Raw genomic sequence first — 18,990 nt, 5'->3', positions numbered from 1 at the left:
TCAGTTTTAATCGAGGATTGGAGCCGAGCAGACGGAACACACTTTCTCTCGTGTTCGAAAACATGTAAACTTCGTCTCCAGATTCTGGAACAACCTACTTGGAGGGCTAATTTCCATGCTCATGAGGGACTAAGGCCTCCCCCGTCACACGAAAACTTATTGTTCCCAAGTGCCTCATTCGACAGCAGTTAATCCAAGGCCTTTCCGCGAAATCAAGTCTGAGGTAGGGCCCTATCATTTTGAACTGAGTTCCTTTGGAAAATCGCAAAATAAGCCTTGGAACACAAACCAAGGACAATCTTGGTAAAAAAACACTCATTCACACGAATGCAACCGGATGAGAAACTGTTTAGGAAAATGACAACTTTTGCTCCCTTAAATATTACATGTGGACTAAGAAATGATAACCCATAGTTAGACTCTGGAAAAAACGGTGATTGTCACAAAATACATTTTTGTTTTGAAAAATTTGTCAAATTTCACAATTTGTTATGTAAATCATCAATGCAACTTATATTGCTTTTCTGGCCTGAGTTGTTGGAAATCTTGTTATTTCCACTTAAAAATAGCATTTTTTATCAGCACTTTCAGCAGGCTCTTAAAATTTGGTGCTTTTGAAAAGGTTTCAACTAATGAGAAAAGTTGAGCAAAAATGGCAAAATGTCTCACATTAGCTTCAAAATAGACTTTACTGACAAACACACAAGGGATGAAAAGTAATATTTTTGAAACAATTTTTAATTTTGATGGATGAGTTTTTGGCTGGTGTTTCCAATAGAAAATCAAAACTTTTTTCTGGTTATGATATGTGATTCAAAGTTGGGGCTAAAATCGGCAGCTGATGGGCCAAAATTTTAGGCCCATTTCAGGCCTATTTTTCAGCCTATTCATACGATTTCTTATTATGCACCATCCATAATTGAAATCTGCTTCTTTTAACTATAAGATTTTTTCTTCATAACTGATTCAATGACATAAAGCCATGATTGTAGGGCATCGTGAAAACTGCACCAAAATGGGAATTTCTTGAAAGTTCCAAAATATCTCACCCAACCACTGACATATTATCAGGATGACAGTTTTCGTCGGCGAATTGTTTGTTTACCTTCTTCCCTCACCAAAAGCAAAAACAAAACCCGAAATTAGAGCACCAAACTTGAACTATCGCAGTTTTCGTTCACTTCTCTTGGTCGGTTGCTGAAAAACAATTTGACCCGGAAAACTTGGACAAACCGTTTGCCAATTTTCCAATTTCTGTTAAGATTTGTATTTACAAAGATCTCGTTACATTTGAACCACGTATTTGATCCATTCAAATAACGCTTGAACAAAATGTTTTATATTTGTATTTTAAGATAACCTTTTTCCAACACTCTAAGTATCATGGAACTCGATGACGTATTCTCATGGCGTCATCATTGCGCCATGTTTAAGGCTTCGTTCCAAAGAAATTGGTCTTCATTCCATGCCATAAAAAGGCAAAGTGAGAGTTTTTTGTGAGCTTCAAAATTATCCAGGGCACGTGCGCCTGAATAACTAAGTATCAGGTGCGCTCGTTTCAGCGATATTAATAGATAATATAAATAATCGGAACACCGAGTTTGACCTTTAAATCCAATGGCACGTTGTGATCTAGAGAGCCTTTTTGCTGAACTGGATCCACATCACACCATAACTAACAATGTTGTAAATCAATCATAAGCGTTTTAAGACATTTAAATCGAGTGCAAAAATTACTGTCTTTTTAATCTAAGGCTGAGACTTTTGTTGCAATCCCGCATATTTGAAATGAAAGTTGACTGAAAGTTACTAATCGACATTTTTCAAACGGAAGATACGGCGAAATTGGAACTGAGTCAATTGATTTCCCAAGCTAAAAGCGATTTGCGAATTTGACATTAGTTTAAGTATTCATTTGCCGCAACTTTGGCAATGACACGGGAAACCATGGTTTCTGCCCAACAAAAGTGAACTTTCATAGTTGAAATATTCATATGATTTAGAAGCTTGTCAATGTGAAATTCCGCTCACTTTGTTCGTCTTAAGTATTAAGTATCGAAACGAGCTTTTAATGCATGAGCGAGGCAGGATTGAAGACAGTTCATGGAAGGATTGTACTATGTGAAAGGTCAGTTTTTAGCAGAATGGGAAGTTCACTTTGACATCAGTAAAACACACTTTGCCAGGAAAAGTCTTAGGAACGCGTTCACGTACCAAAATAAATAAGTATTTTCCACACCTTTGTATTTTCCAAAAACAGCTTGCTTTAACCTTTTAGTTAGTCGTTCAATCTTTGGACGTATTCAAAGGAGCGAAACATTCTTGCAAAGTGTATTTTCCTCGAAATAATCCGTCGAAAATTGATTTTATCCTAATTATAAGGGTTCCAAAAAAAGATTAAATGAAATAGATCGATACTATATATGACAATAACTCGCCCTAAATGGCATATTAATATACGTAGATTGAAGCTGAAGAATGTTTAATTAAAATTGAAATTGAACATCTTGATCAATTTTGAAATTAGCCTAGTCTCTAAATTTCTACGAGATCGTTCAATTATAACTCCAATACCAAGTGCGACCTTCAGACATCTAAAGTTGGATCAATTATCTGCATCCTATCTCTCTTGAATGTCAACAAAGAGATCCCTCCTATATTTTTTCGCAGCAATATCAGAAAATGCCATACATGCCCTTTAAAAACGGCTTACTTCCTTAATGCATGAATCAAGCCGAATCGTGATCAAAATAGCGCTCTTATATCGTTTGCATTATCCTCAGGTGTCTTGTTTTGTTTGTTAGGAAGTCAGATGGTAGTTCTCTCGCTAGGTCTGCCATTAATGATGGGTGTCCCAATCGAGGGATATTCCCGCTTCGTCGTCACAGCCAACATAAATTATTACCTCAACCTCGGGAATGACCGCAAGTTCGCCCATTTAAGTTGTTAAAAGCAGCAACTCATATTGTAAGCTAATTCCACAAAGAAGCTTGGACTTGGCTTTCTTGGGATCGAACCAGGATTCGCAAATTGGAAAGCAGATGCTCTACCAATAGGGTACCCCAGGAAGCCCTATCCACAAGTATCATCAGATGGCGATTGAAATATTTTCCTCCTAGCAAAGCCAAACAGGCATTTCAAGAGCTTAAATGACTATGATTTTGCTTCCACATTAAACACATTAAACGGACCCTATCCATCATGTGAATTTGAGTTAAGTGGAACCTGTCTCTTCCGTAATGAAGCTTTGGTCTCACAGAGTTACCCTTTATTAATCATAAAATAAGGCTAAAAATTGAGGCAAAACGTAAAAAAACGTACTTATTTTCGGGACTGGGTAGCGTTTATTGATACGGATAAGGTAAAAAGGCGATTCATGATTGACCCAAAGACTACGGTGTATATCACTATAGTAATAGCGTGAGATTATCCTTCAGTAAATGTATCCAGCTTTGTAAAGGTCTGGTGTTCTCTAACAACCTTCATTGGAGTGAAAAAGAACATCAGACAATATCTCAATGGTTCCACCAAGTGAAGGCATAGGGAAGTCTACATTTCCCTTTTATCCAATGGATCTCAACTTGGCCGTGTTTGGCCTTCAGAGAAAGGCACTTAGCCTTTGGTAAATGCTTGGATCCACACTTGGTTCATTAATGTCCTATGGGAGCGCTGACGAAGTCATTTTTGCCTGTCCCAGACACAGGAAAGGCCCGATGACCCCACCTCTTCCTGGTTTTATCTTGGAACAGTACGATTCATCTGCCTTGAGCACCGAAATGGTTCTCCCTCAAAGCAATTTCCAAGCTTGAATGCTCCTCTTTTCTTTCAAGGCTGCACCATTTTCTTTCTTTCTCTTCCTTTTCTCTCTGGTATCTTTCTCTTTGACTAGTTCTCCTCCTTCTCCTTATACTGGTTGTATCACATGGTTGCTGCTTGTTCCAGTCCTGGGACTTATCTCCTTCCGCCCATTTTTCGAGGTCTCTAAAGCCAAGAAATGATCACAGGATTCCGATTGGTTCGACTCCAAGATTAACGCCAACGTCTAACGAATGTGCGCACATGCACTCCATATTCAGTACACCCATACATGACATGGATGGCCATAAAAATCGTGATCCCATATAAAAACGAGCTTCTTTTCGCAGCCCTTGTAGGGCACAAGAGACCTCAAAAAGAAATTAGGTTGAAAATTGAATTGGGAACATTCAAAGGCTGAATTTTTAAGTGTCTGGAGTTGTAAGTTCACCGTCGAACAATAACTAGATATATTTCAAGCTGGAAACGCCTTTCAAGTAATTGGTATGCCAGGGGAAAGGTGAAGAGGCACTTGAAATGGCTTCTGCTATGTCGTAAAGAACAACTCTCAGATAGGATAGGTCGTTGTCAAGACCAAGCATGACTTGGTTACCAAAAGCTCGGAAAGCCATTCGTCTTCAGGCATTGATGATGGGAAAGGGCCAAAAGTGGTCCCACATGTCCTATGGATTTGGGAATATGAGAAAAAGACGACTTTGTACGTGGAACATCATGTAAATTGAACAGAGTGGGCATACCGGAAACATTAACTCTGTTTACTATCGAAATACGCGGTACCTTGCTACCACCAATTAGAAAATCATGTGGATTCAGACTTGTCCCTAGGATAATGGGTAATGGATTTTTTGACAAGCTTGATTTGATCAAATGAAAATGAACTAAATGATATTTTGAACAATTCCATTGAGGTTAATAATTGCGTTTTATCTAATCGTTTTATTTGGTGCGATAATGTCGAAGTATAACACAATAATAGCACTTAACAGAATCAAAACAGCGCTAAAAACACTAGTTAAAACAAGAAAATAACACAAAAGTGTCGTCATGCTTAACACTAATTATCAATGTCAGAAATGTTCCTCAACTTTATCATTTTTGAAAATACGACGGCCGATTCTTTTCTTGATCAGTATTTTTGTGGGCTTCAGAGTGACCACGAAGCATTCAAAGTGATCATGGCCACAATTGTTATTGAATCCACTTGAATTATTAGGGTTTCCTCGTTTTATAGAACGATTTGAAATGCGTTTTATGTTTAAATATTTAAATTGTTGCGAGGTGTCATCTCGGAAATCCCTGTCTCTTTTCGTTCAAGTTGGTGCAGCTCTAGTATGACCAGACACGCCTTAAAGGGCAAACGGAAAAAGGTCTCAAGTTTCTCTCTGTCCCGTGCAAAGGTCGAAGGCCAAGTTTGTTCCCCAGCAAGTTCACAATGCTGATGATTGCCCTTCTCGTCCACTTGAAATACTTTTGTCAAGATGTTAGCTATGAGTTTGGGTCCTTGACACAAACGAAAACTGAACTCATTTGGACTTGGTTGATGTCTAAGGCCTTTTTTGGCACAGACTCAGACTTATCTCTGCAGAAATGACGTGATTTAAAATAGAGCTTTGAAGTCTGTTTTGAAAGCAAAAAAAAGAGGAAAGAAATAGATTGTCTAAATTGAAGGTTAATCAAGATTCAGGACTGCTTTGTCATACTCTCTGGAATGGCTGATGTAAATAATTCTACTCCCTATTTCCCAGTACAGTTGCAGTTTTAAGAAGCCCCTTTCGCAAAGAGGTTCCTTTCAGTTATCAATTGCTAGCAAGTTATCATGTGTAGGTTCACGAAAGCACTCGATTTCGTACTTAAACATCATTGAACAATTGGCTTAGTGTGTATTACGTACTTTACCTCGACCACAAGCTTTGAGAAGTAAAATCCGATTGGATCCATACGTTCGATTCCAAGAACGAGGGTTCACAAGCAAAGCCTCTTGATTGTAAGCTCTTGCGTGGAATCCTTGTCAAGTTTCCAGCCTTTGATGGATTGGCAGAGGTCGATAGACATGTAAATGTGGCACGAGTCAGAAAGAAATGTCCCCTTGGGATCTGTCCTCAATAGTTTCCACTCCATCCATTCTCACGATCTCATTGAATATGTATCCCTCGCAACGAATGGAATTGCTCCTTGTTATGTAAGAGAGCCTTATCGCACTTTCACCATCTGTTTCCTATGTAAACTCTGACTTTGTTCAAGGTCACAAATACTCAAGTAGTTGTGCTACGTATGGATCAGTCTGTTGACCACAAAAAGCAGATCTGGATCAAAAACAAACCAAGGGGGCTCTTCTTGAGTATAATTATGCAAACCAAGTTGGCAATGGGATTACTGACATTTGGCTGGGTTTACCGACCATATAAGCCTGATGGGGACCCTATTACAATATTGACTTGGAAAAAGTCTTTGGCCTGACCTCATCTACGACGAGCGAGGATCCACTCTCCCAAATGTGTTCCAAATTATTTTCTCAACAGCCTCTCAGAGGGAAAATGGTGCCAAAATGCCTTGAAGCGTGCATGTACGGTACACATGACCTTGAAAGAAGCAGCAAAATAGATATGACAGGTCCGTCGAGGATCCGGAGCATGGCGTGATTGTCCCAGATCCAATTGATTTCCTGGATATTCCACTGGCTTGACTTTTTCCTCTGACTTAATGTCTTATCCACCAATTTGGTTCTCATGCGAATGTCACATGACCCCGCTCGATCCCACGCTCTAAATATACCCTGTTCCATTTGGCCCGAGTAAGTTCAAATTGGAGCTCACTGCAAATGGTCGGCCAAAATTCCATGAACCTGATTACGTCTGCGATGATGACTCCCAAAAGAAAGTGTCATGCTCTGCCATGTTTTGTTGGGGATAATCCTCACATGGCGTGTGTGAAATAGGACCAGATTGGACATGGATCATAGGGCTTCAGTGGTCCACTCGCTACGTTTTGTCCAATGACCCTCAAAAAAGATCGTGTTTCATTGTGCTCGCTCCTTCAACGGCACAGGGGCTGGATTGGCAGTTGGCCTTTGGCCTTTGGCCTTTGATGAAAAGCGGACACAAATTGGTGTCCATTAAGGACGTAATGGACTAAGTATGTTTCGGGCTGATCGAGCGAGGTTAAACGCTCGTCCTCGTGGTAAATGGAACATGTCACCGCTTTTCTTGGGAACGTTAACTTCTTGGAACTCAGCCAGGACTTTTGACATTGGACTTGATCACGTACACTCGTCTTAAGTAGATGGCAATTCAATGCCATCCAAACTTCAAACTGATTGCCGACCCGGAAACTTTGAGTTGAACCCCGTGTGAACTTTTGATTGGTCAGCCCGAGGCTACGAGATCCGGACTTCGTGGCACGAGACGTGGAAAAGTTGGGTTCATTAGCCCTTCATCTTGTGAAGAAGACGTCTTCAGGCATGTTCCATGATTCTAGTCATATACCTGGAATTGTTTCGACCTCAAATGGCTTAGAAGACCACAATGAGATATGATATGATATGCGATATGAATGTTGCTGGTTTAAAACTCTATTGAGGTTCATTCTATGAACTCTTGAGGTCTGTTTGAGTGCTAGTGTTGAACTAGCGCAATCAACCATCACATCATAGATTTTCAAATTCCGATACACAATGTTCATCAGCATCAGATTGGTTCTCCGTCGGGTGGTGTGGTTAGGGTCAAAAAGTTTCCTTGATAAAGGTCGGGCAGGAGAATCAAACCGGAGACCTCTATCATGCTAGGAATTGTACTTTCTACTACGCCACGTCTCCTCCCTTCCTTAGTATTTTAAGTCACTTCTCATCATTTAGCTCTCTATCAACTTTTGTGGTGGCTTGAGGCTACTTCTTAATCAGCAGATATTGATGCCTTGTAGCATTGGAACTAAGAGTATCTAGGATTGGTTGTATCAGTGTGTGCTCTATCAAGTTGTCATCGTGCTTCCCCTTCCTGACAGCTCTGCTTTGGCCCAACTGGTCTTGATTCGGTGCAAAGGCCGCGTTAATATTCTGATTTGTTTTGGCTTCATCAGATATATGCGTTTCCATCTACATATTCTACATATTCCAAAGAACTCCGACTCGGTTTGTTGTTTCAAGGAGGCTATTTCAGGTTTGGAAACGAGCCAGAGAGATGCATCAGGCGTAATGCAAATTCAATTGGGACCAAGACCAGAAACAGGAAAAGTTTGATGAGTCAACAAAGTAATAGAGCACTTTTGAAGGCATTTTCTCCCTTTAAAAGGGTAGTGCAGTCCAGCGTTGAGAGTGAGAAAACAGGGTTTTTAACCAATATATTTTCGGAACAAAAACATGCATTATTCAGTCCCAGCTTCAAAAGCCAATGTACAAGGCTTGGAATGGATCTGTGTGGAATTTTAATATTTCTCCTTTGCTACGCTTGTACGATGAATCAGGGTCTAAAGATTAGCCATGAACTGAGTGCTCCCCGATTGAATAACGCACAAAGCCTTTCTTTTGCTTCTTTTCGAGGCACATTCTTCATTCTTCAACTTATCGATATTTGGGTTGCTCGTTCCACGCTCGCTCTTGTTCCTCAACGAGATCTCGTTTTTATTAATGACTTGTCACCTTCACCTGAGTCACATTTTCTCACTATTTATTGAGTGTGTTTGCTCCAAAAGAACCCCTCGGACAGAATTTGTGACCTTCAAGAAAAAAGATGGCATTGCCCGTTCCACTTGGAAAATGGAACAATTGGATCCATATTTCATGTTTCTCGGCTTCCGAGTGCCTGCCATGTCAACGCCACATTTTTAATAATACAATAAAAAAGGCCCCCTTTCAATACAAGTCGAGTAACCAGTCTCTCCATAAGTAAATGGAGCATTCTCTATCATTACAGGTCTCTGAAGAGAAACGAGTCCACGTTTTCAGAAATTCCCCTGAAGGGTTGCGACTGAGAAGTTTTGATCCAAAAGAGAGAGATGACCCAACTTTTGGGCATAAATTACCACCGTTATGCCCAATTTCAGTCGAATACAAATCCAAGGCTGACTTTCTAATGTTGGGCTTTCGTCTTTGAGCGACGAGAGAAAAGGCTTCCTAGCTCCATGATTATGACATGCTTTTCTGTCAAAGCCCATTGTTTCCTGCTCATTGTCCTTCAAGGGTCGTAATTTCCACGCCCAAAAGTTTGAGACTCGTGTTTGCCAATCAAAATTTCGGCTATATATGGTCCAACTATTTGACGGTGAATAGTTATTTTCTACGGAGATCGTGTAGCAACTCGAAAATTATTGAATAGTCAGACCAACGGCCTTGAATGCAGAAATGCGTCTTTGATGCCCAATGCCATTAAGATATCTCCATTCATTTGACGTTGAGAGAAATATAAATAGAAAAATACAAGCTCATGAATAGCCTGCTTCTCGGCTTTTTGTATGAGAGCACCCAAATGATCAAGTCTATCCCATGACTATCGAATATTTTCCTAATAAAATAAACAATCAAGGCCAAGAACCCAAAGAGCTTTTCATAATGAAGTCGGTAGATAAAACCACAGCAAATACTGAATAGACCAGCATTGATCTGGAAATACGATCGGGATAATCACCGTTATATTTCAAAATGTGCTAGTTTCATTCATAATAAAAGACAAGTTACGGGAACTCAACCGAATGCACTGACCAGAAGAATAAAGGCTCTAAGTGTTTCTTAAAACTGAGGTTAACCAAAGTTTTCCGTACATGTTGCACAACAAGGCGCAAATCTATAATTAGGGCGCAGTGTTTTACCTCCCTTTGGTTTTCAACTTTTCTTCAAGATCATTGATCGGTCATAATTACAACTATTCTGAGCAACGCCTTCAAACCTTTTTAAGACCAATCTATAACCAGTCATTGGACTTCTCACAAGAATCAAGTTCGGAAAATAGTTGTGCAATTAAGTAGAAAGTGCTGGTTTATGATGAGAAACTTTGAAAATGCCAATTTCTTCCCAAAACTCTTATCCACCCGAAACAGGATAGATTTGAACACTGTGAAAGCACCTCAGGATGACCTGAACTCAAAGTACATTGATTAAATGAATTCAGAATTCAGACAAGTGGAAAAATATTCTGAATACCAATCAAAGAAGGCGTTCTATTCACAAGGAATTTCAAGAGAACATTTCGATGAGCTCTTACTGCGTAGATATGGTGAAAAGTGCATCATTTATAGGGCAACAAGCCCGACTTGCGGGCATATTACCATACAGAAGAGATTTTCAAGTACATGCAGCAACATTTTAGGTCTCCTGTTATCTGCATTTGTGCAAGCTCTAGTTCTGTTTTTACGGCGTGTGATAAAAAGACACTCGGTTAGTTTATTGTCAACCCCTAAGGGTTTTAAGCATTTTCAGCTTCTAGCTTTTGTCATTATTCAATCGTAAGGAACGCATTCACAGTCAACATGTTAAAAATATTTTTCAAGATTCATCTTAAATCAATGCACATACCTTCCTTGGTCCATAAAAAGCCCACGATGTACATAGACCTACCTATTCGGTAAATTGGAGAGTGTCGCCAGGATGTGAGGTGGTAGGTTTGGAACTTTCCGGTTCCATAGATAAGAAAGTTTTGACTGTTCTTGTCGCCTACATGATATAGTATGGAGGATGTTCATTCTGCTCGGATTGCATTTCCGAAAGCCATTGCCAACTTAATGAAGTTTTTGTGCAAAGGCCCTCGTTCTTCATTTGCTCGATTCTCCGAGTACTTATTTCGACCTCAGTTTCGAATACGACGAGTACTTTAAGGATTCATTCATTCATTCACTCATTCATTCACTCACTCACTCGGAATTCTGCACCAAAACCAAGTTAAAGCCAAAAAGTTCCAGGGAGCGAAGGGCCCTTTCTTTTCAGGCCTTCTCTCACACACTGAAATTCTCGTCATTGATCAGATCATAACAAGCAATTGCCCTAGTGATCCCTATAGTGTTCCAACTCGATTTCAAAGCGCAGGGCTCCTGAATTATCCGAATATATTTCCTTGCTCAGTGCACCCAAGTTAAGGCAATTTTGTTAACATATATGAAGATCTTAATTAACATAGTTTTGTGTGCAGATTTTCGTGGTATTGAAATTTCAAATATTGTTTTGGTTCAGCTTTATCAAAGTATTAACAGGGTTTCCATGCTAGGTGCGCGCGTTTCTTTCTTATTTTGGAGGACTCAATGTCATAGATATCCAATAGTCCAATGCGAGTCCCTTCAACAAATGGCCAGTAGGCAGTAACAGAAGACCCTAATTAGATGGGTGACGTTCTTTGATTTGGCTGAGGAGTAATCTGATGACCGGAGGCGGGTGAGGTTATCATTCTATGCATATTTTTTTCCATTCTTGGCAAAGTTTCCGTACTCTGTGAGCAAAAAATATGGGTGTAAAGTTTGCCTGAAGCTGAGATAAAAGCAACGGGTACAAAGGCCGAAGAAGAAAGAGGCCCGGGAACCATAGATGTAATGGCGGATTTGAGCGATTGTATGTTGTATGGCAACAATTCAGAATTTCAGTTGGTAAATAGATATTTCACATAAGCTTAGTTTAAGTTCTCTTCAAAGGGCTCATGTTATTTGCAAGAAAAGAAGAATAACTGAGAGGAAAATAAGCAAGAAAGAAAAACAGAGGAGGGATCCTTTTTCTTTTTTGGGGGGTTGCTCCGAATGGACCGGTTTCCCGATATATTGGAATTTTGTATCCTTTACGTCAAGCGCTAACGAACTAACTGCGATGTCATTTGTTCTGTCACATTTGAAGAAGAGCTTCAAGAGCTTTGATAACAGCATACATTTACAGTAAATGGAAAGAAAAATCTTCTGCATCCAAAGAATGGAGCTCCTTCGACAATCGTAAAAATGCCTCGTTTATCACCATTGTTTTCAAAACAAATGATGTTGGCATGTCTCCATCTGCAAGCTAATGAATAAGGAGCCATCAAGAATGAAGACCTTCTTTCCAATGTTGTTTTTCTTGAAACAACCGACCTCATTCCTCCTTATTCCGGCTAAAAAACTCGGCACACAAACTCAACTTTGTTCCATTTCCAAAGTCGCTCTGCTAAGTCATGTACATCTATGATCTCCAATGTGCCAAGGATTTGTGCATGGCCTTGAAAATCCCAGTAGCTTGGTCGATTTTCAAGCCTGTCTCCAAGAATCGAGAAGGAAGCGACGAGTTCGTCTGCCGACGACCCTCAAATCCTTACAAAGGGTCCTTCCTTGTGGGTAGTACATACAGACTAGTCGTATGTAAGGAGACGAGACCCCCACACATAGTACTACATACGCAGGGGAAGACTAGGGTCCTGGGACTTGGTTTCAGATGCGAAGGCCACCTTGGACGGGTTCCCCGGTTTTCTCCAGGCACAACCATTGATCAATTGCCAACAAAACAGCAGCGAGAGCCACTCGACAACCCGAGCGAGATTGAATGAATGGAGTTGGGGCGTTGAAGGTGCGATTTAATCTGGAAAAGCATCCGAGAACCCGACGCTCTGAGTGTACTACGTGAGGTTGGCGATGAATGACTTCCCTCCCGGGCGTCTCTTCTTAAAAGGCAAAAAAACATGTGGGATGTTTGTCTGCCTGCAATGCAACGGGTTTTGCCGCGGATGGGGTCGACTTCCAGTCACGGCTGGCGGAGCATAAGACCAGTGTTGGCATTTCCAAGGTCATACATAGGGAAACAAAGAAGCACTACAAAATGTGAACCCCCTGATGGATCTTCCTTTAATTCCAACTAGAGTTACGGGGAACACAGTGGCTTGTTTTCCGATAAATACAGTAGAGAGATTGCGTTTCCCCATGATGGTGGGTCAATTACAAAAGGCCTCTCCTTCCACTGTCAGTGTTGTGAGATCAACACATCTCACTCCGTGAACAAATACCACGCTCTCTATCCTGAAACACGTCTTTGGATTGGTCGGTTGGTGATCCCAATTGCTTGGGAATTTGTCGGAGGCCCAAGCCCACTTTCCGAGCGAGCATCGGATATCGTTCATTGAAGGCTTAACCACCTCGACAAAGAAGGAAGAAGGCATTCCAAATAGAACTGCTCTGTATGCTGCCTCCGTTTGTTCCTCTAAAAGCAAATATATCACTACCCTACGCCCCCCCCCCTCTCCCCCCTTCTCCGTTCCCTCTCCACACTCATACACACTTGAGATCAGATTTCCCCAGTTGCCTCCATCATCCTATTCCTCGGTTTGCCTCACCTCTGGGTTCTCCTTGGGTCCCCTTTGCTTCAAGTGAAGGCGAAGAAAATCCTCGAATCTCGATTTCACTCACGTTTCCTGTGCTTGATGATCATGATGATTGTGAGTCCTTCGGAGAATCTGGGGCGAGTGGCTCGTCCCTAGAGAGCCACTCTCGAGAGTTCCCGAGATCCTTTGGTCGAAAATAAACTGGAAAGCTTTAAGCCCAATCGCGTTCCAAGGAAGTGTGCCCAATACTGCTGAACTTCTACGGTATCATTACATTCGTACATGATCTTTGTTCTTTGGTATTTCAGGTGTTCCAATGAAAATGGGCAACGATGATCTCACTGAAGAGCAGGTGGCCGAATTCAGAGAGGCCTTCCGATTATTCGACAAAGATGGTGATGGAACCATCACCACCAAGGTGAGTGCCAAGGCCACACGTTTTGGGAGACTTATTGATTGGGAAGCTCGAATGGGCTCCACTTTTATGGTTTCAGTTCCACACGAGCATACACCGTCAATGGCTCTGGTATTGTGTTCCACTGGAGGAAAGTCATAGAGAAGTGGGCCATAAATGGGGTTGCAGAGGCAATAAATTTGCCCTTGCCATTGGCAGAAATTGTTGCTAAAGGCGGAATGGGTGATAAGAACAGACAGTGGAACCTGCCTTTTTAACCATTCAAAACAATACTTTGGTGGCCAGGCTGGCAAACGGGTCCAACCCAGTGGTGTAAAACCATTTTATTTAAAAGCCAACCCATGAAGAAGAACAGAATAGCACGATTTTGCAAAAACGGAAAAAAACCTTATTGAGAAACAAAACAAGTGCTGAAGGTGCATTTTCGGCGACAGGTTGCTCAAAAGGGTAAACGCAATATTTGATCCAAACCGATTTCTACTTATCCGATTAGAGTTCAAGGCTTTTTTCATGCAATGCTGGGAAAATCAATGTTTTTTAAAGAAACAATTGACGTGGCCAATCGTCTTCTGAGTTGCATTTCCATGGAATGAGCTTACGTACGAGTACTTTGCACTAAAAAGAATGAAAATGTGTAATACCTTAGACATCGATCACATGATGTCAACAATCTTTTGATCTAAAGGCAAAAATACAGATCTACATTAGATCCAAGCCTCTTGCCTTCACTTGTTAAAAAGTCAAAAAGTCACGACTTGTGAACATTTACATAACACTTTCGGTAGTTAAAGTGGCATTCATTAAACTTCAAACATTCCTTTTGGTTTCAAAATTACAGAACACCTTATGTGCAATTTTTTTAAACGTAGAATGAAAGAAATGGTCATTCTTGTTCAGAAAAAAATCGGCATTTGATGGCCTCTATATTTTATCTTTGGGCAAAAAATTGAACCAAGCATTGTCAAAGGAACTCTCTTTCCAAAATACAGTGGGAAAGACCCTTCCAATTTTGTTTCTTCAAATTTTAATCATCAGGTCTTGTTTCCGTTAAGAGCTAATGCGCTGAAAAGACCGCTGATTAAATTTAATGACTCCCAGTTCTGAAAACAATGGAAAATCAAGATAAAGTTCTGACATTAAGAGGGGAAAATATAAAAAGCTCCAACATAGCACTGCATAGGGGGAAAAAGATTCTGAAAGGCTCGAGTCATTTCCCGTGACTTGTTTGTTCACTGAAATGACTTGCCAGTCTTAAGCTTTGTTTCAACAGAAAAGATACCTTCATGAGAATAAGCCAAGAATACAAATGATTCCAGATTTTACCGCGCTAACTTGAAAGTACATTTTACCGACGCCAAAGATAAAATTTTTGGAATTGCATTAGCCACCTCGGTACTAAATATTACAGAAAACATAGAATACGTAGGCTTTTGCTTCAGTCAAAAAATTCGCGAGTTTTTTGCTCAAATTGACTTCCTATCATATCCGAGTCTTTATTTGATCCAGGAAAATTTTCTCGGACTCGTTTACAGCCCTACTGGAATATGGCCACCAATCAATTGAAAAGAACAACCATTTTCGAGACACATTGCTTAGCTGTAATGCCCCATGATGCTTGAAATTTACTGTTGGTACTAAAGGCTAAAGAAAACGGAAGACCTTTGACATTTTTTTGCATCCGGAAATCAGCGCCCGGTTCGTCTTGGCCAAGACGACTGATTGGCCTACGCCTATGGAAGTCTGAATTGGGTTCCAAGCTGTGCATGGAACGTGCCCAGAATATGAAAGGGATGAAGGGTCCAATTGTGCGGCCCTCAGGCTTAATTCAGGTTAAGAATCGGCATCAAAACGAGAGGACCTGGCCAATAAGAATAATTTGAGGCTTGCAATATCGGCAAATCCCCTCGTGACCTAAACCATCTCGATTTCCGGGCCATCATTGTGCGGGCTTGGCATTGGTTTTTCGGCCGTTGATCCACGCTGGACTTGAGTGGGAGAAACCCAGAATCCAGTAGATTGCTCCATCAAATATATGAGTTATGCTCCTACTAGTAAGGAATAGCCGACAAAGGGACGAGGGAATATGACCAAATAAAGGCCAGCTGAGCTGGCTCTCCTGAGGCCAAAGTGGGTCCTTGGAGCATTACCAGAAGTTTCGACAAATTTATGAGCACAAGGAACTACTGTTTGCTTCCCGCTCTTCGCTAGTATAACAACATCAACGAAAAAAACATCAGCCACTTCTCCTGGATTACAATGGAACAAGAGACATGCATGCCACAAACACATTAGGCGAGGCATCTTCCTTCCTTTTCAAAACAAGCCGAGGCACACTATATATCTCGCCAGAAACTTGGCCCAATCGTATTACTATTAGTTCGAGAACAGGCGGCACCATTTGAGAACCAGATATTTGTCGACGAGACCAAGGGCACCAAGGCACCGAGAACCTCACTAGCAACAGCAGCAGGGACACATGAAGGAAAGTTTTGGAAACAGAAGAGCCTTTTAAGGAAAAAGTTTGTCTTCCCACCAGGTGACATGACTAATGCAGCCATATTTTGAAGGAGAAAGAGAAAAAAAAGCAAAAAAAAAACCTTACAACATTACCGAGTCCCATGTCATGTGTGGTTTGTTCCATTCTTAAGGAGTGTACGCCCTACTTTCGTCCGGGGACAAGCTAGTCGTACTTGAAGATTTTTACCATAACCTTCCTGTCTGTAAGAATATAGATTCTAGGAGACTTGTCAAAACTTGATTGATTTCTAGATCGATGAATGTGCCGATTACCTTGATCTTTATACGGTAGGGATTTGTCTGGTGAGTGGTTCTTGCAAGCATATACTAGATTAATTCGAGATTGACCATCCCAAAATGTTCAAAAATCATAGCGAGAAAGTTTCATACTGTGAGTTCGGGGAAGTTAATTACCACATTATCAATGCCTTGGTTTTCCCACGTGGATTTTTATGTGTCTGATATCACAACGGTTCTCCCGTCTGTCAGTAAAAACTGAAAGCAGAAAAATGTACCATAAGCGTACTTCGGTGAGTACGCAGTGGCGGCTTTACACTACAATGAAAAACCAGGATTGAATTCGGTTTGAGTATGGAAGTAGGACTAGTGCTGGGGTGAGTCCATTCTCGAGTCCGAGTTCTTTCTAAAAGACTCAAGCCCCGATTTGTGGAAAAGGTATCTTATTCTTTGCTTTAAATTTCGCAATATGATCATGTCTTTTTGTTCGACTTGAGTACACTGAAGGACTCGAACCCTCTGCTAGTCCCATTTCAATCCTCAAACCGGATTCAATCCTGGTTTCCCATCGTAGTGTAAAGCCGCACTTAGATTTTGAAGCGGATAAACACTCGGATGATAGCTAAATGCACCCATCTTGCCTTGTCTTGATGGACATGTCAGACTTTCTCATGTATGTACTGATGAAATAAAAGGGGTCAAAATCAGCTCAAAGTGAACACCAAATGCTAGAACATAATTTATACATGGCTAGACCAATATGGCAACCCTGACTGTTGACTAAATTTTCAGCGCCTTTCCCAATTCACAGAAAATCTGTCGAATATGCAACCGAGAAGAACAATTCAACATAAAACGATTTTTAAAGGCTTGACAGACTAACAGTAAATGTCACCTCTTATTTAGGAGATGTAACAAAAAGTGAACATGTTCCCGTTCTTCGCGAGATCCTTTTTCATACAGTATTGGTTCTGACAATATCTTGGCCCATTCTTGTCGACATACTTTCAATCTTTTTTCACTTTGTTGAAAAAGCACTTTCTTTTAGGCTGGGACAAGGACCAAATAGCCCCACAGGGTTCGATCACTTCCTGAAGTTATGGAGACTCCATTCCACTTTTTCAAAAAAGGAAAGACATGATGTGAAGAGCAAATGGGAATCCGTTTGTGATTTATCAACAACATTTGGAGCACCCAGACATGAAAATACATTAGTCTACCCCTACTTCTTCCTAGTGCATTTGTAACACCATGCGGCTTTCCGTTATACTTTAAATGGTTACCCTTTCAAGGGAAAGATTTGCTTTCAGTGCAAGTTGGTCCATAACGTGCCTTCGATGAAGTAAATCGGTGAGATTTCGTTTTCCTTGTGTTCCTTAATGGTCCAGACTCTTCTCCCTTGATGTCTCTTTGGCTCAACTAAATGCATTTTCCAATCAAGCCATTAAGATCTCGAATGCTCGAGTTTCGCATTCATGCCCTCTTGACACGCCTACAATTTCAGCTAAATCCGCTACAACCAACCGTCTTCCCCTGGCCTTTAGTACCGTGTAATGACGGCTACTCGTTCACTTGGGATTCTGCAACTCGTGTCTGGCTTCTATCGGCATCTTTCACATTCGAGCCAGACGCTTTTTTTGCCAACCCTTTCTTGCTTTTGAGAAGAGGAAACTTGAATGATTGTGGTTACTTTACAAATGTCGATTTGCAGATGCAACCTTCAAATTCTTCATGTTTCTCGTCGTATTGTTTGGTTACAAGCAATATGTGGGACCAAGGTTTTGTTGTTATGCAGGACGCATCAATGTCGACGCGAGACACTCAAAAATCTTTTAATGAAGATGAACAATCCCTCTTTAGGCCACCGAGTTGATCCTCAAAAGTAGAGTACTACTTTCAGGCCTTGAAAGATACGTGGGTTAGTGAAGGCCGTTGGAAGAAGGATGGGGACGTTCCAGAGTCAGCACAACAAGGAAAAAGGAACCCGACCAAAGAGAGACCAGAGTCGGTTTGTCCATTCCTCCGGCCGAGTGTTTGCGTGTGCGTTTTGTATGAAACATGAAACCAATTCATTTATTCCTTCCTCGAGCCAAATACCCATGTTGTGCTAGCTATTGTCCGCGGACAAACGAACTGATCAAGAGCAAAAGGGATCAATATTCTCCATCCGCTTTGTAGCAAGAGATGCCAACGGAATAAGAAATGACAAACAGGACCCAAAACCAGTTGGTAGTCTCCCTTTACAATTGACATCAAAGAGCCTTCAGGAGATTCGATCATTCTCTGAAGTGTTCCACTATTGGAACTGAAACTGAAGCACCATTGAAAAGGCTGAGGTGCAAGAAAGACGAAATACATGGACAAATATCTTTGCTCCGTCATTCCGTTGTGAATTTGAGTTTAAAAAGATCATATGCAAAATTTCAGCACGATTGTGTCTCACGTGTTGTAGCAAATTGAAATTTGTATTACCTTTGTACTGACTCGTGTCATTAGCAGGCCAACTTTCAAATAATGTATGTACCAATGAAATGAATTTTTTACAAGCAAACTTTGTATTTCTCCTTTCAAGATTAAGTGCAACTGACCGAGGCTCCCTATGATTAGCATTGAATCTTTGTTAATCATAATTACTATCGATCACCTCTTTGTCTTTGATCATCCAATTTCTAGCGGAGCGTCACGAACTTTTAAAATGAAACAATAGCAATCTGGGCCACATGTCCGCAATGATTTTCCTTGTTTTTTGTATGCTTGATCGAT

General features: G+C 40.9%; 1 protein-coding gene across 1 annotated transcript in view; it reads left to right on the top strand.

Moving 5' to 3' along the window:
- Positions 1-18,990, top strand: part of LOC131880050 (calmodulin-A-like) — a 30,022-nt gene continuing 11,032 nt past the window's right edge. The window contains exons 1-2 of the mRNA XM_059226547.1: positions 1-223; positions 13,367-13,476. Of these exons, the coding sequence (XP_059082530.1) occupies positions 13,375-13,476 (102 nt within the window). The 5' untranslated portion in view covers positions 1-223; positions 13,367-13,374. The remainder of the gene's footprint in view (positions 224-13,366; positions 13,477-18,990) is intronic.

This window comes from Tigriopus californicus, chromosome 5 (genome assembly GCF_007210705.1).
Source record: "Tigriopus californicus strain San Diego chromosome 5, Tcal_SD_v2.1, whole genome shotgun sequence".
Classification (NCBI taxonomy): Eukaryota; Metazoa; Arthropoda; class Copepoda; order Harpacticoida; family Harpacticidae; genus Tigriopus; species Tigriopus californicus.
The sequence above is the reverse complement of the archived record's forward strand: the minus strand, read 5'-3'. Positions and strand labels throughout refer to the sequence as shown.